Source organism: Varanus komodoensis, unplaced genomic scaffold, assembly GCF_004798865.1.
Source record: "Varanus komodoensis strain SLA01 unplaced genomic scaffold, ASM479886v1 scaffold22, whole genome shotgun sequence".
In the NCBI taxonomy this organism is placed as follows: Eukaryota; Metazoa; Chordata; class Lepidosauria; order Squamata; family Varanidae; genus Varanus; species Varanus komodoensis.
Genome location: NW_025335606.1, coordinates 13341923 through 13366058, shown reverse-complemented (window position 1 = coordinate 13366058; position 24136 = coordinate 13341923). Strand labels below are relative to the sequence as shown.

At 44.5% G+C, this 24136-nt stretch overlaps 1 protein-coding gene across 3 annotated transcripts in view; it reads left to right on the top strand.

The window, feature by feature from the left end:
• The window catches only part of PDZD2 (PDZ domain containing 2), a 167312-nt gene that overhangs the window by 54968 nt on the left and 88208 nt on the right, over window positions 1-24136 (top strand). For all 3 annotated transcript variants that reach the window (XR_006414850.1, XM_044431370.1, XM_044431369.1), the window contains exon 2: window positions 22141-22567. Coding sequence is in view for 2 of the 3 variants with exons in the window: in XM_044431370.1 (XP_044287305.1) it covers window positions 22187-22567 (381 nt within the window). In the remaining variant the exon portion in view is untranslated. The remainder of the gene's footprint in view (window positions 1-22140; window positions 22568-24136) is intronic.

Below are 24136 nucleotides of genomic sequence, written 5' to 3'. Positions count from 1 at the left end.
GCAATGGATTTAAAATGCAGACTTGTACTCAGTCCAAACTGGCAACCAGTCTTACTGTTTTTCTAATTTATCAGGAACGTAGACACAGTTGTTGCATGTGGAACTTTGGCTGGGGACAAAGAGAAATGTTACTGTGTGTTTCAGAACTGAAATAGTACAAGATGGTTGTCTAAAGCAGGTCTCTGTAAGCCCATTAAGTCCAGGGGCTAAAATTACCTAACTGCACCTGGGTACTTGTGTGCCCATAATAAACATGGTTAATACTAACCAGATTTCTCATAACCAGGTTCCCAAGCGCACATCAAAGCACAGTTTCAAAGCCTGGTTTACGAGGAAAGTAACCATGGGGCAAAGTAGAACTATTCAGCAACTGAGTGAATGGATTTTAATATAAATTGCATAATCTGGGTTGGGGAACTGATGTGGAGGCGAGGGGGCTTTAATTCTTTATCCCACTATAGTTTCAGTGCTAATCGAGCCCCCTGCACCAGCTGTTTGCTGTGTGGAAAAGACCCTCAATTTGTGTTGGTGGCAGCTTCTCCCACAGTGCAGGCAGCCGTGTAGAAGGACAGTCCAGATTGAGACTACAGGAGGAGGTGAAAGGATGAAGGCCCCATCTCCATTCCAAGGTCCCTTCCAATGAAAGCTGCACTGCCACCCCTGCAATTTACTTGAAAAAAACTTTCATACAGTTGCTAATGGTGTAAACAGTCTGACAGCTAATTTGTGCCTAATTTGGCTCTATATAAGCATGGTTAAGTTCAGTGTCTGTGCAATACTAAACCATTATTAATGCAAAATAGGGGAGGGGGGATTGCTCCAGAGAGCAGAGGATGGCCCTTGAGTTCCTGCAGGTTGCTTTCTGTTGTGAACTATGATTTAGGGAGCTGTCATGATCATCTGCACTTGATCACAAGGGTTCCGCTTGGATCTGGACTTTTCAATGTGATGCTTCCTCATGGGAGTATTTGTTGCATGACTTCTCAGTTAGTTTAGCTTTTATTGACATCCTTTGAATGTCTCAAGTTATCTTGTCCTACTGAAGAACAGGATTGAGCATCATGGCCTTTACCAGCAAGGTGGATCTCACAGGTATCTCTTTGCCGTGATACAGTTAGATAGCTAGGAATTAGTCACGGGGATCCAGAGCCCCAGCTATGCTTTGATACACCCTGCTCTTTCATAGGCAGTCTACCCCATTCATTTCCATGTGTGGGAGCATATCCACATAGGAAAGATATGCTACATAGCCATAACTAATGGCTCTGCTGCTTCCACTGAACATAAGGGGGTCAAACTTTGCAGGTGTAGCAGCTCTGTGTGTGGGCTTGTAATAAGTCAGGGCCAATGTGATGAGGCCACCCTCTTTAGCATACCTTTGATCTGAGCATTTTAAATATGCTAACTGTCTTAAACTGTTTTTCTCTCATTGCTGTGCCATCATGAGAGCTGGGAAAGAGAGCTCTTTCCATGCAGTATCTAAGTCCATGCTGTAAAATGCTAGATAACTCCCTGGATGTCTGTGCTTCTTTTGTCCGAGCCTTTTGCTGCAAACACATGAGGTGGGAATAGCAAGTACCTAGCTAGTATCTCACCCATCCTTCTCCAGTCTGAGCATCTGCAGAATTGGTGGATTAGAACTCTTGCCACCCACAAAGAAAATAGTCGTGCCTCCTGGGTGATTATGGGGACTGTAGTCCAACATAGTTGGAGGGCTCCAGGTTGGAGAAAGGTGATCTAACCCATTTGTCCTGCCTGCCCTAGATTCTGTTTGCTCAGTGTCCCAGTGCCTTGATTACCTGGCTCTGTCCTACTCTCTTGTTCCAATCTTCTGCTGTCAACTAGTTCCAACGGGGCAACACCTCATTAGGCAGGAATGGGTCCTCTGTGCAGTAACTCTTCTCTCAGTCAATTGCCTTCTGCACATCCAGGTCTACTCAGTTTGGTGCTTCATTGTCAAACTGGGTGACTGTGAGGATGGAGGAGGAGTGATGCTCTTCCTCTTCAGGTTGATGCCTCCCGTGTTGTTCCCCATCAGCTGCAGTGTAGGTTGATGAGAAACCCCTGCAACTTTGACCCCTTTGGAATAAGCAGGTTCTCAAGGCTGGTCCAGATGGTCAGCGTTCCAGAATTAGTGTGTGTGTTATGGGGTCCATACCTGTTGGTTATGTCATGTATTGCAGGGCATCTGCTTTTGATGGTTGCACAGTGTACTGTTTTTCCAGGGGGGTTGCAGTGTTAGTCTGTTGCCGCAAAAAGAACTAAGAATCTTCTGGCATTATAAAGACTAACCTAGTTATCCTGGCCTAAGCTTTTGTGAACATTTATCCATTGGATGTGTCTGATGAAAAGATTAGCTCCCATGCAAGCTGAGGTCAGAATGACATGCCTTGGTATTGTTGTTTCTCTCTCTCTCTCTCTCTCTCTCCCTCTCTCTCTCTCTCTCTCACACACACACACACACACAATCCCCCCTATCCCTCTGTACCCCCTCCCCCCCCCCTCCTCCGTGTGTGTGTGTGTGTGTGTGTGTGTGTGTGTGTGTTTTCTGCCTAATTCTCATTCTTTTGACAGGAGTGGGAAACTACAGGAGATCCAAGTGCCATTTTCAGCCTCGGGACCTTTCCCATGCACCACAATAGAATCCCTCCCACCATCTTCTAAGCATTGATTTGCTGATGAAATTTGGTGGCAAGCTGCTCCATATAACTCTGTAGCATTGAATATGCCAGAATTCCACAGTGGTTACAAAGTGCTAAAATACCATATTCAGATGGCCAGCTAAGAGAACGTAATTGACAGAAAATATGCACCTCTGAGGGTCCTTTTAAGAATATGCAGTGGATTGCAGGAACCAGCGGAATTCATAGAGGAGATTTTTCATGCCTTTTGCTTTTTAGTCTCCTGCATCAAAATGAGTGTTCCTTTCTCATCTGGCAAATACTGGAGGGTGTGCATTAGCCAATTAGTGGTTTGTGACATTCCAGCTCCTTTAGTATCCTAAGCTTATTGGAAAGTGTGAAAAGTAATCAAAATTATTCTTCTGTCTTATTATGCTATTTGTCATGCTATGGAATGGCTTGTTCAGGGACACATACGACTTCCTTTCTTTCCTACCTTCCTTCCCCAACTAAATAATAACTTGAAAAGCCTACATTTTTGTGTGAATAATCTGAACAAGCAAAGAATGCTTCTGATGCATTGCTGTGCATTGTGAGCAGAAAACTTGCTTATGTTATGCCAGGTTAATTGCTTTACAGTGATGCCTTTTGGAAGCCAAATTAGTTGCACATAAAATGAAGCTAGTTTCTGAACCCATCACCCTATTCATTGTTTTGCTGTTTGTAGTGTTTTAGGTGTGTGTGTGTGTGTGTGTGTGTGTGTGTGTGTGTGTGTGTGAGAGAGACAGAGAGAGAGAGAGAGAGAGAGAGACAGAGTAAATCTTGGGGATGGGGGTCCCTTATATTTATGGATGTTCACTTCTACCCAGCAAAAAAAACTTCGCTATCACCGTTTCTCTTACTGTGCTGCTGCTTCAGCATCCTTTTTTCATGCTTAGGAGTTTCTCCAACCAATCAGGGATCACACAGCAATCACTGGAACATCCCTAAAGGCAAACAAAGCTCCTTCAGGGCAGTGGCTCCTCCATAAGCACTTTCATCCCCTTTTGCAGCAGTTCCTGGGGAGAAGGACAATTATTCAGCTTTCCATGCTGACAAAAAGCAGGTGCCGGAAAAAGTCTTGGTGAAAATCTTCATATCCTTCTTTCATCCTAGCCTTGTCATCTACCACAGATTGTCCTTGAAGCAAAATTAAGCGGAACCATAAAAGATGCAACCACACAATGCATTTCAGTCCACTTTAGTGCTCTCCAGCCAATCCTGATTGGTTCACTATCCAGCTGAAATGATAAAATAAGGCCCTTTTTACTGACATGTCATAGCACAGAATAAAGGTATGCTGTGTTAGTTAGGCAGTGCTTAATTTCACATCGTCTCACTTGGACTTTTATCATTTTTATGATGCCTTTTTACCTTTATTACAGCTTTAAGATTTGTTTTCCATATGTTGAATTTTCTATTAGCAAACTCCTACTACTGTGTAGAACTTTGAAAAATAAATAAAACCCTCACGCTAGATGGATGCATCCATGGGGATTAGCACACTATTTGCTTTGGCATGTTCTTCAGTGCATGGCGCTCCCAGACACTCCTGCCTGAATAATTCAGCCGGTTCCTCCATCCTACCTGTGAGTCAGAGCGCTCCCTTGCTACCCTCCGCTTGCAGATTTGGTTGTACAGCCCTTAAGCAAGAACTGTATAATTCAAACTGACAAAAAGTGCTGTGGTTTATGAGTGACGTGAGTTGTCACGGGCAAGAGTTTACTTCATCAGGGCCATGAAACAGGCTGAGGTCAGTGTTGATCTCAACTAGAGCAATGCCCCATGGGGTCTCCTTAAAAGTCAGGTGGAATCCAATCTTGTGATGACTTAATTAGCCTCCTTTTATTCACTCTCATGCTTGGTGGTGGTTGAAGATCGCTGCCTGTCATCTTAAACATCCCTTAACTGTTCTTTGCAGAGCACACTTGTGGTGGGAAAGTACAGATGTTCTTTCACTTGTAAAATCCAGAGGATCAGAATTGAAGAAGGCAGCTATCCAGACCTGATAAGGCATATTAGTGGTTCTGGCCGAGGTACCACTTGGTTCAGGATGCCGTTTCCAGCAGAAACCACCCAAATGCCTCCCAGAAGGAGCTTCAGTGTAGCTCTTGCGATTAGCCGACCTTTCCTTTAACTATTTTTTTTATCAAACCTTTTAAAAAGGCCATGCAACCTAGAGGCCATCACCTTTCGTTGAAGTGAATCCCACAGTCTCTAAATGTATAAACATGCTTTCCTTTTTCTGTCCTACATCTACTGAGAATCAGTTTTATTGGATGCAGGACTAGAGGTTGGTGTAATTGGCCTCTGCTGAAGCCCACATTCCAGTACCAGGTCCAACAGTTTGTACCTGCTGAGTGTGCTGCTTCATTGTCTTCTTCAATCCCAGATTTTTAATAAAGTCGTACTTTAGCAAATCTCCAGGGTGTCACACAAGTGATGCTTTTGCTACCTAAGCAATGGTGCAGAGATATGTGTCCAGGGCTTTGGAAATACAAAGCATGATTATGCAGTTTAAGGAGATTTTCATGTATTTCCTTCAGCTGTGATGCAGTCTCCCATGAGTTCTGCACCAGCTGCAGGATGGGATTGCCAAAAAGTCCAACCAGCATCCTCTCCCTTTGCTGCACGGGGCTGTTTGGTATGAGGAGAGCTGGTGCTTGTATCCTGCAGAATGCCTCAGCATCCTTTTTCTCTTCTGGAAGTCTGATCTTTGGGGAGAGGAGTGGTAGGAAAGAGATTTAATTCCCCCCAGTTGCAATTCCTTCTTACAGATGCAGCAGCACCTGTGGGAGCATGAAATACTCTTTGCTCACATGTGTGTGTGTGTTTCTGCCTTCCAAGCTTTGCTAATGCACTCAAGAGCCTCCTCTTCTACAGCCAGAAAGGCCGAGAAGGTTCTCCTTTTGAGATACTGGGGATGCTGAGTGCTGCCACCTGTCCAGTATCAGATTTCTGTGGTTTATCTGTGCTTACTCAGAGCCGTGGATCCCCGCCGAGCCAGTACACTCCAGCCTGGGCCAGCATATCTGGCCACCTCAAGCAAGGTGGTGCAGGGAGGTGCAGCAGTGGTAGGCAGGCCGAGTGGGCCAGGCGTTCACGCCTCTCCCTGCCATTTGCTCAGCCAGCTTGCCCACTTGGCCACCCAGCTGGTTTATTGTTTGTTATCTCGCTCGCCCCTGCCTTGTGCCCCAGTTTGCAGGCAGCTTAGCTCTCCTAGAAGCCCCACCAGCAAGCAATGACAAGGGAAGGGACAAGGGCCAGGGACAAGCCAGCTGGCTGGTCAGCCAGGTAGGCCTGCTGCCCCTTAGCAAGAAGCAGCAATGGTGGGGGCTGGTGCTGTCCCCACAAGGTTGCTCATGGGAGCCCCACCGATCCCCTTCTCGCTGTTGGAAATGCAGTGGGAGAGGAGCTGGCAGGGCTCTCCAGATCCCTTGCAGGGGGCAGCAGTGAGCCACCTGGGGCAGTGTGTTTTGGTTCTCTTCCTGTTCCACTGTGTAATGCAGCCTGCATCATGCAGGGTTGGCCCTCAGTATGCTGACAATAAACTGACACAGCCAAAATGGCTTCCCCCAGATGCAACAGGTGGCAACAGGTTCAAGGGGAACTTGCAAGGTTAGTGGAAGGACATCAAATCTTTATGCAAAAAGTCCCCTAAGTGTGTGTATGCGGGGGGGGGGGGGTCCTCCAAACAGGCCTTTAAGGACTGAACATGCTCAGTAGCTGCAGAACTGTGAGTATCTGTTGGGAGGAGAGTGAAGGAAACTGGAGGGTGAGTGGGGTACGGAAGAGAGCATGGTTGGCTGGCTGGCTGGAACCATGAACAGGAGCAGTCGGTGCTGAAACGTTTGAGTCTAGATCTCCATGTGGTGGGAAGACTTTCCTTCTAAGATCAGACCATCTGTAAGACATGGCAGAGGACGCTGGCAGCTGCCATTAGCCATCTAGTACGGTCAACACTGACTGGCAGTGGCTCTCCAGAGTGTTAGGCAGAAGTCTTCCTAGCTGGAAATTGAATCTGGGACCTTCTGCATACAAAGCAGGTGCTCTGCCACAGCCACAGTCCTGCCCTGGAAAATAGGGATGGGAAGCCTGTTGAGATGAGGCAGGAGGTGTGTGTGCCATGATGAGAGCTGAGGCTGCTGCATTCTTTAAAATGCAAGCACTTAAAGTGTTAACCGTGCACAAGTGTCCTTTTCTGCTGCTGTTCCAGCTGCTTGGATGCTTTAATGTCATGCCTGGAAAGCTGGACCAGAAGTAATATGTGCAGGGAAGGTTCAGAGGATGGCGACAAAGAGGACCTTTTTGATGGTGGCTCCTGAACGTGGAATGCTTTTCCCACTGAGATCCACCTGGCACCAATATTATCAACTTTCCAGCACCAGGTGAAGACTTCATTCTACCCCCAGACATTTGACATCATATGATAAGCATTGAACTGGTCTTGTGATTTTTATTGTTGAGCATTTAAAATAGTTTTTGTAAATTATTTTTTATGTTTTATATTGTATCTTAGCTTTTTAATCTTCTGTGAACTGCCTAGACAGCTTTGGCATCAATGAAATAATAAGAATCGTCATCATATGATGTGTCCAGGGAACCTGGGGCTTTGTAGTTGGGAACTCTGACTTTTTGGTGTCTGACCACTTCAGGGAACAGAGGAAATGTGCAGAGAGAGGAGGGCAAAGCTTTAGAAATGTTGGCAGTCTGAATCAGCTGTCACTGTCTGGGAAAGCTAAGTTGTTGTTCCAGGGACAAGTGTTTGATATAAAGAGATGTGACAATCAAAGCCCAGCAATCGCTTGTGCTTGCCAGAAAAAGAAATACCCATGTACTTTTCTGTGTGTGTTCAGTGGTACCTCGGCTCACGAACGCCTCAGTTCATGACCAAATAGGGTCACAAACTGAAATTTCAGAAAAAAATTGCCTCAGGTCGCAAACTCTGCATCGGGTGACGATTGCGCCTGTCTCCCCCCAAGCATGCCCACGATGGTGCCCATCTAAAGCCAGAACACGCGTCAGTGAAATAAACACACGTTCTCAGCCTCCGTTTCGGTCGTCTGCTTCAGCGATCACCCTTCTAATGCATTTTAGAATGTGAGCTCCTCAGGGCAGATAACTGTCCTTTTATATTTTGCAAAGCACAAGGTACATGGAAGCCGTTAAATACATTGCAATAATTACATGTATGTGGTAGAGATAGATGCTATTTTTATTCTAAAACGGTTTGATCAGGCTAAGCTGAGCAGTTATGAGCCCCAGTATTTTCAAGTGCATGCTTATTTCTCTCTCACTGAATGCAGGAGGTTTTAGGCTGTGGTTCTGTGTCCGATTATCTGGCAGGAAGCTCCACTGAACTCAGTGGGATTTAGTTAATATCAGGACTACACTATTTAAAGCAGGGTCATGGGATCTCAGGCACATGAACCAAGTCGAGTCCCTCTGGGGTTGCACAGGTAGCCGACAGTGACTGGGGTTTTCCCAGCCTTGGTGCAGCATTTCCCCTCATTTCCAAAAGTGAATTGTGCCTCTTCTAAAGCTTCCAACTGCCATTGGCTGGGATCTTTGGCAGCGCCCCCTTTTGACCCCACCCACCAGAGAGCAAGTGAACATCAGAGGTTCAGTAGCACTACTGCTCCCCCACCTCCAGGTGTTATGTTCTGCTTAATTAGGGCTTTATTGTGCCCTTAATTTGCTTCTCCTTCAGTTAAAGGTGGTTCTCTGCAGTATGGATGGAAGCAATTTAATGTAATGAGCTATTCTGTGTAGAACTTGTCCCAGCCTACATTTACTTTATAAAGGCACATGAATGAGCAAGTCAGAAGTTAAGTAGTACATGGCTTTTTTCCTGTCCTGTAAAGGTAGTTCAGCTTCATTGATCCAGTAAATGTAGGCATATTATTTAAATTGCTAAACAACTGACTCATATCTCTTCATATGGAGTATACCAGTTTGGAAGTCTTTTCTTCTTAAGCAACAACCCACAGAAACATTGTTTACAAAACTGGGGAAGAGGAAATGGATGTAAATATGGGGTTGAATTGCTCTGCAGGACCAGTAATGGGATAAGGAGCTTGATCAAATGCAAACAAAAATTAGAGAGACAGAAAATTTTTCTGTGGGCCCTTTGATGTTGTTATAGTGGAAATAAGATAGCGATTTCCTCTTAAGGGCAAATGCCTGTTTCATAAAAGCTGCTCTCACTTTGGTCTGGCAGAGTTAATTAAGAAAATCCTCAATTGATCGGACCATGAAAGCCAAAGTAAGGCATACGTAAATATTTGTGCAAAAAGAAATTGCCATGGAAATCAGGAAATCCTACTGCTGTCATGAAACGCAATCCACTTTACTGACTGAATGCAGCATCTGCATTCTCCCACTTTGTACTGAAGATTTGCACATATATGAGAGCAAAAATAAAGAAAAATGAGGTCAAATTTACCACAATTCTAGAAGCCACTGCTATGATGAATTTCAGTGGATGTTGTCATTTGTCTAACTACTGATTACCCACTTGTAATGGGTAATCAGTAGTTAGACAAATGTAGTTTTGTGTAGCTTTTCTGTGCAACTCCACAGATCTGTAAACTTAATACAAGAGACCATTCTTTTTAATGAAATATCAAGCAGTTCTGGATATTGCCTCCTTGGCCATTCTGGTAAATACAACCAACAGTCTGCATTAAAATGCCTGTTTTAAATATTCCTTGCTATTAATTTGGGAGTGGGACCAAATATGGTGGTGATGCTAATTTGCAGAGTAGGATCCATACTTCTTAAGGAAGCATTTCTGTGTTGTATGCTGGGCTCTCCACCAGCTTTTGAATCCTGGCATTCACATCATCCAGTCTTTTAAAGGTGGGAGATGGGGTGGGGGAGACAACAACAATAGCTAAATGAAAACTCCATGTATACCTGAATTGAAGGGACTAGAGAGAGGCTTCATTTAAAGGGCAAGGAAATAATGTTTGCTTCTTATTGTATTACAGACTAATAGGATGTCCATTTTGAACCAGTTAAAGAGAAAACTCAACTGGTATCACTAGCTGTTATGGCTTTCAGAACTGAACAAAGGAACTGTCTTACTAAATTAGAGCAACAATCCTTCTAGTCCAGTTTTGTCTTTCTAACTAGACCAACAATCCTTCTAGGCTACCCAGACTGTTACTTCTGGAAAGCTCCCCTATCTGTTGCCTGTCTGCAGTCTTCAGGAATTTACTGCTTCCTTTGGACATGGAACATTGATTTAGGGTGCAATCCCAGCCTGGGTACATTGGGAGTTATAAGAATTTTTTCTGTCTAAATATGCATAGGCTTGCAACTTTAGTTATTGTGGCCAGTAGCCATTGATAGCGCTGTTATCAAATGCCACTGCTGTGCTGCTATTCAAGGAGAACCTGGAAAGGCCCAGCCTATATAGTTACTGAAAGGGTACGAATAGCCTATAAAGAGAATATTATCTCCATATCTCAGAACTTTACATTTTACTTATGCTAGGTAAGGAGAAAACAATAGAAATGTGTCAAAACTGAAGTTTCAGAATGCACTGTATCTGTAAAGGTATTATTTTTCCTAGCTGGCAATCAGAAGATAGCTTAGGAAAGAAAACATTTTACAGATGCTTTATTTTTTGGCAATATGCTAATATAAGCATGAAATCCATTTTATGACTTGATGTGTAGTCTATGGATGAGATCATATGCTTGAGTTACTGGCCCCGCACCAATAACTCGTTCTTGTTTTGTGCTTGTGACTCATCAACTTAGTCTGGATTCTGGTAGTTGAATAGTTGACCTGTTATCATCTGAAGCATGGGTCTTCAAACTATGGCCCGTGGGGTGGATCTGGCCCGCCATGCCCATACATCCGGCCCATGCCGCCGCCCCCCCCCCCGCCCTCGGGTGGGAGGCAGTGGCTTGCTCACTCGGAGATGGTTTTGAACTCATTGGGAGATCTCCCAGTGAGTTCAAAACCATCTCCGAGCGAGCAAGCAAGCCGCTGCCACCTGCCGCGCGCGCACGCTCGCTCGCCGCGGGCTGGAGGCAGTGGCTTGCTCGGAGATGGTTTTGGACTCGCTGGGAGATCTCTGAGCGAGCGAGTGAGCCTCCGCCGCACGTGCCCAACGCCACCTCGCGTGCACCCGATGACGCCTCACGAGCCCACGCGCCCAGGCCCCCCCCCCACCGGCCTGCCCATGTAGCCGCCGCCTTTCAACTGGCCCCCTATTGAAAGAGTTTGAGGACCCCTGATCTGAAAGGGCCTTCTTTGGTTAGAATTCCTGGCACAGCTTCTCCTCTTCGTCCTCTTTCAGTTACAATTCCCACCTCCTCCCAAGCCAGGACATTCTTACCATAGCAAGGCTATCTCCTCCCCTTGTATTACAAGGGATTTGGATATGACCTTTAATTTAGGATATGCTGGATTATTCTGCATAAGCCAAAATGTGGCAGCATATTGTAACGTGATTGTCTGTGTGCTGCCTCCAAGCTTTTGAGGGTTGTTAGGGCAAAACAAGCTCAATGGGTCCAATTCCCCAGTAAATCTACCTTCTCAGTGCCATTTTCTCCAGCTGCCTCAACTCCTTGCCGTCTTTCTCATCACTGTGACAGGCAGAGAGCAAGTGAACAGTGGCATCAAAGAGTCTTTCTCCTCATTGAAAGGATTGCTTGGTAAACTGGGGCAAGTGCATAGGGAAGAGGAGGAGCAGTGCCAAGCAGTTCTTGTTAGTGGGTATCTGCTGGAATGTTCTTTGCTCTTCCTTGCTGGCCATCAATGTCAGGGTGCATTCTTAGAAGTAATCGACATGACCTGAGGCATCTTCTGGCATTCATGAGGGGACTTCCAGGAACACACAGGTCTAGCTGTGCCCTTTGATGCTGCAAAACTTTTTGATGACAACCGAGTTCAAGGAGTACTAAAGCAGGATAAGGAGACTGCTGAGAAGCTAAATGAATTCGTTCATTCATCTTCACTGCTGAAGTTGTAGGACTTGTGCTTTACTGATGCTTTCAAGAAGGGAGACTGAGGGACTGAACCAAATAGGAGTGGCAAAAATTAAGTTTTAAACCATACTGGTAATTTGATGGCTAATAAATCAGTCCAGGTGTAAAAGGTGGGATAGACATACATATATTTTTAAAAATCTAGACTTCTTAAAGAACTCAGATTTGAAATTGAGATCTAACAAAAATATGTAATATGTCTCTGTACCAGAGGACAAGATTATGGGCAATGTAATGCCATTTTTTAAAAAGGGATTTGAAAAATTACGGACCAGTTAACATCTGTTCCAGGTAAATTGTTCGAAAGCATTATTAAAGATAAAACTAGTAGGCATATAAAAGGACAAGCCCTGTTGGAAAAAAAATTAACATGGCCTCTGCAAAGACAAGTCCTGTCTCACTAACTTTTGGACTTGCAAAAAGTCCTGAGCAAATGTAGAAGTCATGAAAAAGAGGAGATATCCTCTTATGTATCAGTAACTGGTTAAAGAACAGAAAGTGGAGTGTAGAAATAGAGAATTCTCCCAGTGAAGCAGTGTATACAGCGGAATCCCACAGAGGGCCAGTGTATTTAGGACAAATGCTTTCCAACTTGCTGATAAATAATATCAAAGTAGCAGTCAGAAGTGAAGTTGCCAGTCTGAGATGATACCAAATTATTTAGGGTGGTTAAAACAAACAGGACTGCAACGAACTCTCAAAACATCTCCCCAACTTGAAGAATGGGCATCAAAATGGTAAATGTATTTCCAGTTAAGCAAGTCCAAGGTGATATATGCGGGGGCAAAATATCTTAACATCATACCTGCTGATTGGATCTGAGCTAGTAGTGAGTGACCAAGAAAGAGAAATCTGAATTGTAGTGGATATCAAGCCAGTGTGCAGTTGCTCTGAAAAAGGCAAACTCCATTTTAGGCATAATTCGGAAAGGAATTGAAAATAAAGCCACTGGTTTCATATTACTCATATATAAATCTGCAGTGAAAGCACACTTGACATACTGTGCACAATGCTGGTCACCACACCTACAAAGGATATTGTAGAGCTGGGAAAAGTGCAGAAAAGGTCAGAGATCACGGAACGGAGCAACTCTTTTTTGAGGAAAGGTTATAACAGCTAAAATAACTTAATTTAGAAAAAAAAAGGCAAGCAAGGAAAAATATGGCAGATGTGTAGAGAATGATTCATGATGTCAAAAAAGTAGACAGGGAGACATTTTTCTTCCTCTTGCAAAATTTTAGAACCTGGGGATGTCCCATTAAGCTGATCGGTGGGAAATCCACGGCAGATAAAAGGACATTCTTCACACAACGCTGAAGTATGGGATTGAATTCTACAAGTTGTAGTGAGGGCCACCAATGTGGACAGCTTTAGAAGGGGATTGATGGCTAATATGTCACCTTTAGAACCAGAAGCAATATGCTTGTATGTGCGCCAGCTGTTGGGAACATGGTGGAATTCCACAGGACACTTGGTTGGCCATTGTGTGGGCAGGATGCTGGACTACATAGACTTTGATCTGCAACAAGGCTTTTGAGATGATGTGCAGCTGGCTGAGTCTGAAGAGGGCACCTTCTTCACACATGGGATTTTCTGCATGGGAATCCCTATCAAGAGTCTCTGTTCCCATATTGGAAACCTATATGTGGAGAAGAAGCTTCATTCAGCTCCTTCCTGTGCACATCAGCTGGCAGCTGGCCCATGCATCTTGAAAGGGGTGGAGCTTTGCTCACAGGCTCCTGGAGGCCCCTTCACCTATTTGGAAGTGAGCACTTGAAAAGGGCTGTGATCTTTCATAAGAGTGACTAGGCTTTCCATCATGGCAAGGAACTTTGGAAGATGCTGGGAGATCTGTGTCTGCGTGGTTGAACAGGAACAAGATTGGATGCTGCTGCTCTGTAGTATGACTCATTCATTAAAAGTTATTATTCCAGCAGGTAAAGTATTAGCTACTCATTTGTCTTTTAGAACGTGTGCATATTATCTTTCAAAACAGGTGTTGCCTGCTTGCTGAGTTCCTGCAAGCCCTGCAAAACAGAAAATGACAGATTGAATTAATTGCTGAAATGTCGTTATAAGTAAACATCGCTCGGCTCCAATTTAGAAATCCAAAAGGGGGTTCTGGTGTGGTAGGTATGTAGATTTACTGCCAGAGACAAGCATCAATTAGCACTTTGCCTGTGTGGGAGAAGTGAGATAGTGCGATGCTTAATCGTGAAGCATTCTGATTTGTTATTGTTTATCTTTCTATTGTTTCTGTCCTCTGGCAACATTTAGAAGTGATAGAATGAGCACCCTCTCCTTTCCTTTGTAACACAGTGAAAAGATAAACGCGTGCAAGCAATCTGATATAAACAGTTGGCTATTTTTAGTGGTTTGTCCAGCATTTTCCAGTCTATGATATTCTTACCCTGGGGCTTTTTCAGGGTATTACTACATGTTCTGGACAACAGTACAGGCAACTGCCAGTTTGCATTGCTATCTGGGTTATGAAAGCATACTTTAACCTGCCCACTTACATTAACCCCAAAGTTTGAATTGATACCTTGGCCTGTGGCAACCATTTTTTTAAAGTCTTCAGTGCTGGCCTTGAGCATTGCTTCTGTGTGCTGAGGCTGTTGCACTGATGCTAAGAATGTAGGAAAGATGTATTTGGAGTGCATTTTAATGTGAACTTGCAGTCCAAATATGCACTTCTGAACTTCTGAACCAATATGCAAACCAGATTCCTTCTCTGAATTTGGCAACAGAGTTCTCCTGTCAGAGTACTTTCTTGTATATGTACAAAAATACATATATTAGGGAAAAATGCACCTCTCTCTCTCATGAAAATATCATTATATTAGCAAAACTGCTTCCTGATTGTATTAAACCAATATTTTGTACACAAATGCATGGATTAAGAGAATTGAACGCATAAATGCATATGAATTTTTATGTTAACTGAAAAAAACACTGAAATTTCAGGACAAATGTAAGATGGGAAAGTTCTCAAAGTACAGGATGGGCCAAATGTAAGACTAGAAAAATGAACTGCGAGAAAGTGAAATCAACAGGTTCAGTTATGCCCAGACGTCTGCATCTGCTATAGTGTGTGAATTGTTTGGGTCATACACTCCTTGCTCAGGCGATTTGGATTGACTAAGCTCCCTGGTTGGCAGGGGTCATGGGAAGGGGCTGAAGAGCAGCTTGACTTGTCAGCTACAAAATCCCTGCACTGTAGAAAGCCTGAAGGAGTGGCTTGTGTAACTTCAAGTTATGCTTCAGTGAGGTCCCTGGAACATGGAAGAACAAGTCTCTGCCTGCTCTTCTGTATGCTCTTCTCTGAAATTTAAGGGGAACTGGAGAGAAAGGATTGCTGGTAACGTTAGTTATTTGGCAACTGGTGTACTTGGTTTCAGGGGAATAACTACATTGTCCTGTTCTCTCAGAAGCAACAAAGAGTTCTGTGACGCCTTCAGGACTCACATTTATTGTATTCTGAGCTTTCTTGGATTACAGCCCATGGCCTCATGCACCTGATGAAATATGCTCTTTCTCGTTTGTGAAACTTATGGTGCAATACAGTTTCCAGCCTGGAAGGTGCCGGAGGACTGGTGGAGGGATCGGATTGTTGCAGATTCAGGACATGGTGTAACGGCTGCAGTCAGTGCCTTGCTGTGAGAAACTGGGGGAACCGTGGGAGAGGAGAAACGAGAGCAGAATTCCCACGCAAGAGGCACTTTCAGAAATTGGACATGAGGGCTGGAAATAGGGGGGCTCTTTCTCTGTGTCTCTTGGTCCCACCTATACTGTTGCTAGGTGGAACACTCTCTGTGCCTGCCTTCATCGCACTTGGCTCAGGAGGCTGCTATTTTGCAGCTCTGTTGCTTCTGCTGTTAGTCCAAATGAGGGTTCCAAGCCTCTGCCCTGCAGGCCATCTCAGGCCTTGCAGGAGCAAACGCCAGCCTTCCAGGTTTCCCTCAGTGCTGATGTTATCTTTCCCCAGTTGCTAGTCATTGAGTGGTCCCCTGGCTTGTACACATTTGTCCCTTGGCTTGTGCCTATCCTATTGAAGCTCAAATGTGCAGGTGTATGGGTGATTTTTGGCCCCACCCCTTTATGCCTTGGCCCCACCCCCACAGGAAGGCAGCCCCTGAGAGCGCCTTTGAAATGGACCTTGGCTCTTGGTAGAAAAAGGTTCAGCCTCCACAAGGTAAAAAATCACTGCCTTTTTTTGTTTTCCAGGTGGAAAGTTGTGTGGCTTTGGTGTGGTGTCCACTTTATTCTTTGTCGGAATCATTATTTGGTGGTGTTAGAACAAGCAAATTGGCCAGAAATGTAGATATTCCCAGGATGTATGTGAGGGAGGCAGAAGACTCTTTCTCTGAAATTCAGACTAGAAGAGATGCAGGAGCAGAAAACTCTAAAGTTCTGTGCCCAAAAACACACCTGCCCCTTTCTCTCCACAGAACTAACACCAGCTTTTTCCTGCTTTTGTATCTTTGAGGATGCTTCAGGTTAGTCTGGGGAAGTGGTGAAGGAAAAATGGTTTGAACACCATCTCCAAAATGTAGCTTTCCCAGCCGTTAAGACAATTCCCTGGGCCTGCTGTTAAAAAAGGAAACAAATTTCAGAAGAAATTGAACTGCTGATCTTCAATGGACTATCTTGTTCAGCCCTTTCTGTAGTGAGGTTTGAGCTCCTTTAAAAACAATTTGTTGACAAAGTGTTCAGGTGTGGGAATTGCAATTCTCTGAGGCAGCCAGCAGGTTCAAACAGATTCATTCCCAGCGAAATCTCAGCGCTCCTTTTCCCAAGGTCCCAGCACAGGGCATGTAGCTTTCTGATCAAAAACTGGTTTCAGCTTGCCAAATAGGCATGCGTTTCCAGCTGAGGTGGAGATGCTCTAGGTTAATGTTCCCCAACCAGGGACCCCCTAGATGTGTTGGATCAGAACCCTGGAAGGGGGATGCCAGGCAGGGGAGGCAGTTGTCAGTGGGATATGGTCTGGTCCCATTTATGATCTCTTTTTTCTGTTTCAGGCCTTTTGCAACTGAAGAAGTCAGGAATTTGTTACATTAAATGACTGATTAGGCCACTTAGCAATTACAATTATGATTTGAAAACAGCCCGTGCACTTTCAGCTGAATGAGTGCAGCTGAGAGCCATTCATTGCTCTTGCCTGGAGGTGGGGGTGGGGTTAACTGATCCAGTGACTTGATGTTTGTGCATGGCACTTGCCTCCAAACAGGAGCTTAAAATAACCATTTTTTCCCTTCTGAATATGCCCCTCTTTGCCTGGTGACATCTCCCTTTTAAGAGATTGCATTTCAGAGGTCTTATGTTAACTCTCTTGCTGAGGGCAAGAGACAGACGTCCTTGTAGATCAACCAACCTCACAACTGACACCTGTGGCTCAGATGCCAGGGAATCAAGGGTCATCCTTTTTCAGGCTGCCCTCCTATATGGAGGCATCAGGAGAAGCTGAACTGTGTCTTGTCCAGGGAGACGGACCTTTAACACCGCCATGTTATGCTCCAGAGTCAATCAGCAGTTATGGGACAGTCTTTCCCAGTCTAGTGTCCCCAGGTGTCGAGCTTCAATTCCCTTCATCCTAGCCAGGAGAGGCAATAGTCAGGATGATGGGAATAATAATCCAATTGCATCTGAAAACTCTAGTCTGGGAAAGGCTGGCCTAGGGTGTGTTTTGTTTTGCATATTAGAACTCTATTAGGGAAATCATTGGAGAATAATTCCAGTTAAGTATGAGGATGGACATATATCAGGATAACTTCAGGAAGGGGGTAGTGCTGCTTTTGGAAATGAGGTCAGGGCCCTGCTGACCCTCCTTCCCCTCAGTATGGCTCCATAAATGTAGAGTCGGAAGGTCAGTTTTATTTGTGTTTCCCGTCAGTTCCATACATGGGCTCCCACAAAGTCCATGCTATTCCAGGCTAGTGGCTTCATCTTACATCTTGAGTTCAATGGCCTACATAGCTCTCTTAGGATACCACAGTACAGAAATGTTCTATGTGTCAGAGCCTAAGATATTATTATATTTTTCCCTTAAAGTGTGTTGGATGTAAACTCGGCGTAAGTATATATGTACATAGGCATATATGTGTTAGTGACCTCGGTCAAGCGTCTTTCAGTTCCAGGGATAAATTCACTTTCAGAGAAGCTTTCAGTGGGCATATTCCAGTGGTGGTCAGGGCAGAATGCAAAAAGGCAGCATCAGAAGCAAATAGGGTGGGCCTGAAATAGCCCCAACATCAGTATAGTTCAGCTTAAAGTTCTGAGTGCAGTAACTGACAGCCTTTTAGAAAGGGGGGAGAGCAGTGAAGCACCAAACAGTCCAGGGAAATGGGGTACTGCCAGGGGAAGGGGATCTGGCCATCTGGGGAAATCCAGAGGATTGGATAGGGACCCCACACAGAGGCCAGTTTTGACCCTCAGGCCAACCTGACACCCCTGAGTTAGGCCTACCTGGAATACAATAGATACAATGTGCCTGTTAAAAGTGAGATGGAGGATGAGTTTGGAGTAGATGGTGCAGTTGTGGGACATCCTCTGCATGTTCTGAGTGGGTTTAAGACTCTTCCGTGGCCTTGCAGGCCCCTTCCAACTCTACTTGCTCAATGGTTATACTAAGATTATTGATAGTGTCCTGGTATGATGGTGTTCCATGCTGTTGCTGCTCACTCAAGTAAAGATTGACTACAAAGGAAAGGAAGAAGAGCAGGATGGTTTTGAGCCACAATCAGGTGAAATTCATTGTACACACAGAGTGTCCCACAATGAGGTTCCCCTGCAAAAAAAGAAAACTGAAAGGGGGGAAGTACAGGATGAAAGGAACCTGGCTTGCTGCCTTAATTGAACCCCAGCAGAGCACGAGATGTTCATGCGATGCAGCCACTAAAAAGACTGATGTGGTCTCTGATGGTGTTTAGAGAAGCAGAGTGTCTACATCTTGTGAAGGGGTCGCTTTGCTCTGTTCTCTGCTGGTCAGGTCATCTCTGGGGTTCTGTGGGTGGCTCATTTTAAGAGTGGCATTGACAAAGTACAGTGTGGAAGCAGACTCAGTTTTTTTTTTCCTTGAAAAGGGACATCCATATCCATCCTGCATCATAGAACTGATATGGGCATTAAGAAATTGATAGATCATTCTGGGGACAGTGATATTAGTGCTCTCTAGTTGTATGGGACTATAACTCCCATAGACACTGGCTGTGCTGGCTGGGGATAGTAGGATTTCTCTCTGACGGACTGGGGCGCCAGGTTGGGGAAGGCCAGGCCAAGCAGCTTACCATTCCCTGTGGGACATACAAAAGTTTCAGTCCCTCCCTTGCATAGCTTCCCAAGCAAGAGAGTCTTCCTACTACTGTTGATGAAATGCAGTACTAATCGCTTTGTGTTAATGAGACCAGCTGCATAAATGTTAGGGCTCTGTGGTATAATGAATTATCACAGTGACTCAGAAGCGCTAAGAACTGGTTAGTTATGTGGAATCAGTTACCAGCTTCTTAACGTCAAGGATTTTAATTGAATCCACCCTGATCCAATGGAATCCACCCTTTGCCAACCGGAGTGAACATTCCAGTTATACAACAGCAACTGCAGTTTCTGTTTTCAATATTTCAGTTCAGCTGAAATCTGGTTAGCAATATAATATTTCTTCCCTCCCGCTTCCTGAAAATGCTTGAAATATGAAAGCAGCACTGAAAAATAAATAGCTTTCCACAAGAGCCTGGGGCTTCCAAGTTAATAACGCAAGGAACATATATAGAGCCAGAGTCGCGTAGCAAATTCCGATATAACCCGGATCGAAATCCTTAAGGCATTTGGATACTAAACACTGAAAATAAAACACAAACCCCTCTGAATACTCTGAGGCCAGTTTCATTGAAAGCTTGGCCAGTTCCAAGCATTTTACAAGCTGCCAAAAGTGGGGTTTGGGGTCCTGTTTGGCTCTGGCTGCCAGAACGGAACAGAGACTTTATTGAATCCAGCCATTCTTTGCACAGTGCTGTGGCATTAAATCCCAGGCTTTGCACTGAGGTTGGATGCATGAGGGGGAGCCTCCTGGGCTGATCAGGAGGGGGAGCCCAGGGAGATGAGGCAGTGCCTGAAAGTGGCCCGCTCAGTCTATCACATAGCAGGTCTGGGCTGGAGTTGATCCAACCAAGAGCTGGAGTCTTGGATAGAAAAGGTACATGTGCAGAAGCCGTGTGGGCTAGCTATGCCTCCACTGCCAAACCCACCAGCCATGCCCCTGCCAGCCATATGTTGAAGAGCATGCGACGGGGCCAGTGCACCAGTCTGTGCACACAGGGCGCCTTCGTGCAGAGCTGATCCTGGAGAGTTCCATGCTGGTGTTCATGCAGAGCCTCGCTTCATGCCCTACAGGCAGGCTTGGTAACCAGGTGTCACCCATGGCAGGGCTAGGATGCATAGCCTCACAACCTCCTAGGCATGCTTTTAATGTTTGAGTGAGTTTGTCTCAACTAGGGATGGGTGAGAGTTTCATTTTGGTTTACTTTTCATAAGGATTTACCAAAATTCACAAAGGGAAAAAGAACTTGAGATTAAAACACTGTAATGTGGGAGAAACCACAAACAGTGCATGGATAGAACCCATCATTTGTTATTGAATTGTGAATTATGGGTTGTTTGTGTTTAACATACCATGGTTTGTTAGCAGGCTGGGTTCAGACAACATGAACTACAAAGCAAAGACAACCCTCCAACAAGAACCCACATACAACCCCCGAGTGTGGATTACTGTGTTGACTGAACCTAGCCAGCATGATGTAGCTTCAGTTATTCGTATTTCTTTAATACTGTGCATAGGTGCTTCATAAAAGTCACAAGCTATTCTCTCAATGCCTTCATTTCCATCTGCTTGTTACGATCTGTCAGGATCTTCACTGCCGGAGGCTATATGGCTCCTGGCCTACTCACTGTTGTTCTAGGGTTCTTATTTGTTCCTTGGTGTTAACATATTTCAGTCTTTCAAAGAAATTGGTTGCATGCATCAACATGTCCCTGAAGTTATCACAGAATTCTTAAGGTGGGGATTACTATAGGTCAAGTGAACTGAATGTGCAGATTTGATCCATATGTGTAGCCTGTGCATAGGCAAAGAAATCAAAATGCAGCACTGATTAGTTTCAGATTCGCTGAGCAGCTAGATCTTCCACAAGAACTGGGTATAAAATTTATCTTAGATTTCACTACATTTCAAAGACATTTCCTTTTCAAAAATGACATTTAGGTTTTCCACAATGCTTTCTGTAAGAGCACAAATAGATCATCGCGCAGAACCTGCCCCTCCTGTGGTCCCTCCAGGGTTTCCCAGGTGGGCCCAATGCATTTCCTTGCTTCCACCCATTTCCCCAAATCACCAGCTGCTTAGTGGAGTTCTGATGCCTACACTTTCCCCCTCTCCCTGTTCTAAAGGGTTGAAATTCTTCTCCTAAGGCTTAGTTTCTGGCAGAACAACTTTAGGCTCAAATATGTTGATATTTTGACTCCTCCCCTTTTGCCTTCAGCCACACCCACCCCTGGAATGCAGCTCCTGAATGCTGCTTCAAAGCGGAATTTGGTCCTCTGGGCTGAAAGAGATTCTGCACCCAAGTTATAGATAAAAGGTGCTGAGACTGAAAGACCAGCAGCCATCCAAGTGTTCTTGGCTGTGAGATTTGAAAGAGGAGTTTACTATTCATTCACTATGATCATGGTATATTTTTTCATTCTTCTGTAATCAAAACAACTGTCTTGGGACTGCACTTTTGTCTGCCTTTCTTAATTCTTAGTTTGAACTCTACAGTGGCTGACATTCTTTCCTGAAAAGTTAGAATGTTTGTGAACATTCTGTGACATTGCATCCTCTCAGCCAGTGTTTTAGGACATTACAATGTAAATGTTCTGATCCCATGAGCACAAGGTCCAGGTTTAAGGCATCCCAGAGGAAAAATTCATCCATATACCCATTGCAGTAGCAGCTGTTGGCTTTCGCTCTCTCCTTAGACTGTGCTTTGTTTTAGTTTTGTGCAGAATACTAGTGAGGGAATTGGGAAGTACCATCACAGTGTTCTACTCTTATACTAGCTGGGTGAATGTCACAGTAGTCAAAGTGTTGGTGCATTATTTGCATTTCCCTTACTGTTGTGCAGTATTGCCCATTGCAAGAGGAAAGGATTGTAGGGTTCTCATCTATTTTTTCAAGTTTGGAAAAACAAATGCTCTTTGCCTAGCTGCAACTAATGTGGGATCATAGAATCATGCACTGAAGAATTTATTCCATGTGAAAGGTAAGAAAGAGACCGGAAATACTTCGAAGTATGCAGAAATTTCGGCCTCATCTACTCGAAGACCAAGGTTGCCAAGCTCCAGGGCACTGCTGTATTCATAGAATTTGTGTGTGCTTGCCGATTTTTATTTCCCATGGACAGCAAGTCTTTTACACCACGCACCTCTTTCTTTTCATGCAGCTACCTTGCTGACCAGTGCTGGAATGGCGGCTTCATCTACCTGATCATGTTGCGTCGCATCAAGCGCAAGGCTCCTCTTCCTCCATCCAATGGCAATAACAGCAACAGCAGTGAACCCAAAGCCAGGCCTACCTCTGAGCCCAGCGGGAAGACAGCTCAAAATGGCAAAAGGACTAGGAAGTTTGGCGTCATTACCCGAACCCCTCCCAGCGGTAAGGAAAGCAAAGGCAGCAGAAACAGCCCCAGAGTGGAACATGAAAATGGGCACTGCAGCCTGGATGGGTTACATCCAGAGGGATCCAAGCCAGAGAGCAGCACAGAGAATGGACTTCAGAAAGCAGACTCTCCTTTCCTGGCAGGGCAGTACCGGTCTCGCCTTTCAGATGGAGGGATTTTAGACCTCAGTTCAAGTGAATTGTCCCTAAAGGTATTCATTTGTGATTTGTTTGTTTGTTTGTTTATAGTCTTTTAGAGCTTTGTGGATACTCAGAAATATAGTCCATTTGAATTTGATTTACTTTATGCTTGCTTCTGATTGGATGACTGGAAGCAGGCTGTGTCAGGGTTTTCCAGTGGACTTTTATCTCTAAGACAGGCTATGACTTGCACATTTGAAAAAAAATATTAGGAAAATTTCTGCAATTAGCATAATTTTCCATATTTTGCATACATTTATGCAATTTTTGCCCACTGAACCTGGCAAAAGCATGTGAATCAAGTGTGATTTGCATAAAACCAGCTTCTCTGTGTAAACTGGCACCCTGAAAAGCATGTGATCTTTGTGCAATTTGTGCAAATTGCGTGAACAACATATGCTTTTTGGGGTGGCAGTATGTGCAATTGCATGAATTCACTCTAATTTCTTTAATGATCTTGTGTGTGTGTGTGTTTTAAATGTACAAATTAAAGCCTGCCTTCGAGATGGGAGTCTGTGAGCTGCTGTTCTCGTGCCATAGCAAGCTGACACACCTGTACAGGTTTGGCAAACCAGAATTCAGGAGCTCAAGTCATGAACATTTGTCAGCTTTTCTGCTCCAAGTCGGATTTCTCATATATCTCTCCATCATTTCTACATCACCCTTTGGCTAAATAGTCCTCCAAACATAAATTTACAGGCAAAATTAATGCATGATATACAAAGAATAAGGGATAGAGATGGGGGATATATGTGTAACTAAAATTTGTAGGAAAAAAGTTCTTACTGGAAGAGACCATGATGGTGACCATTTATTTCTTCTTCCTCTCCTCTTCCCAGGGAAGTTAGCTGGAATGGCCCTTGCAAACAGAGGCAGGTCACTAGCATTGTCTGATAGCTTTAAAAACAAAACCGGACACATGGTTATTTCAAGAACAATGCACTTTATCTTGAAGGTTTAATTTTGGATGCTGCAAGTTTTCTGCAGAGTATAAGGCTTTGTCTGATCTTCTTCCTTTGAATCTCTTGAATGACCTACATCTCTTGCAAAAGAGGATGTGTGATGCGATGCCATTCTGCTCAGAGCTGTTCCACATGCTCACATGTGTACAAACACTCCCACACTTGATTTAATGGGCTGCCACTTATGGGGAGCAGGGCAACTCTGAATGCAACACCATCACAGCGCATATGGTCTTTTGGGGGAGGACTAAATACGTACCAGTTTGACAGGATGTTAAAGTTGCCCTTTTCATAATGTAAAAGCTGTTCTGCAAGGATCATGACAATCTCATAACTGCCTGAGCCCCCACAAATATTGCTGGAATGGATTCATTTGAGGCAGGAGTTTTTTGAAATTCATCAGGGAAACTTCCTAGGAGTTACTTGTCAGATGCTGGGAACAGAATTTAAGTGCGCTGTATGGGCATTTACAAAGTACTCCTGTGATTCAGGAGTACGATTACCATGATGGCTTCCTAAATTTCTGTGGCTCTATTAATGCATTAGAGGCTGGAATCCAAGAGTGTCCTAACAGAGCAGGAAGCAATTGCAAGCATGCAAACGGGACATGGCTGATTC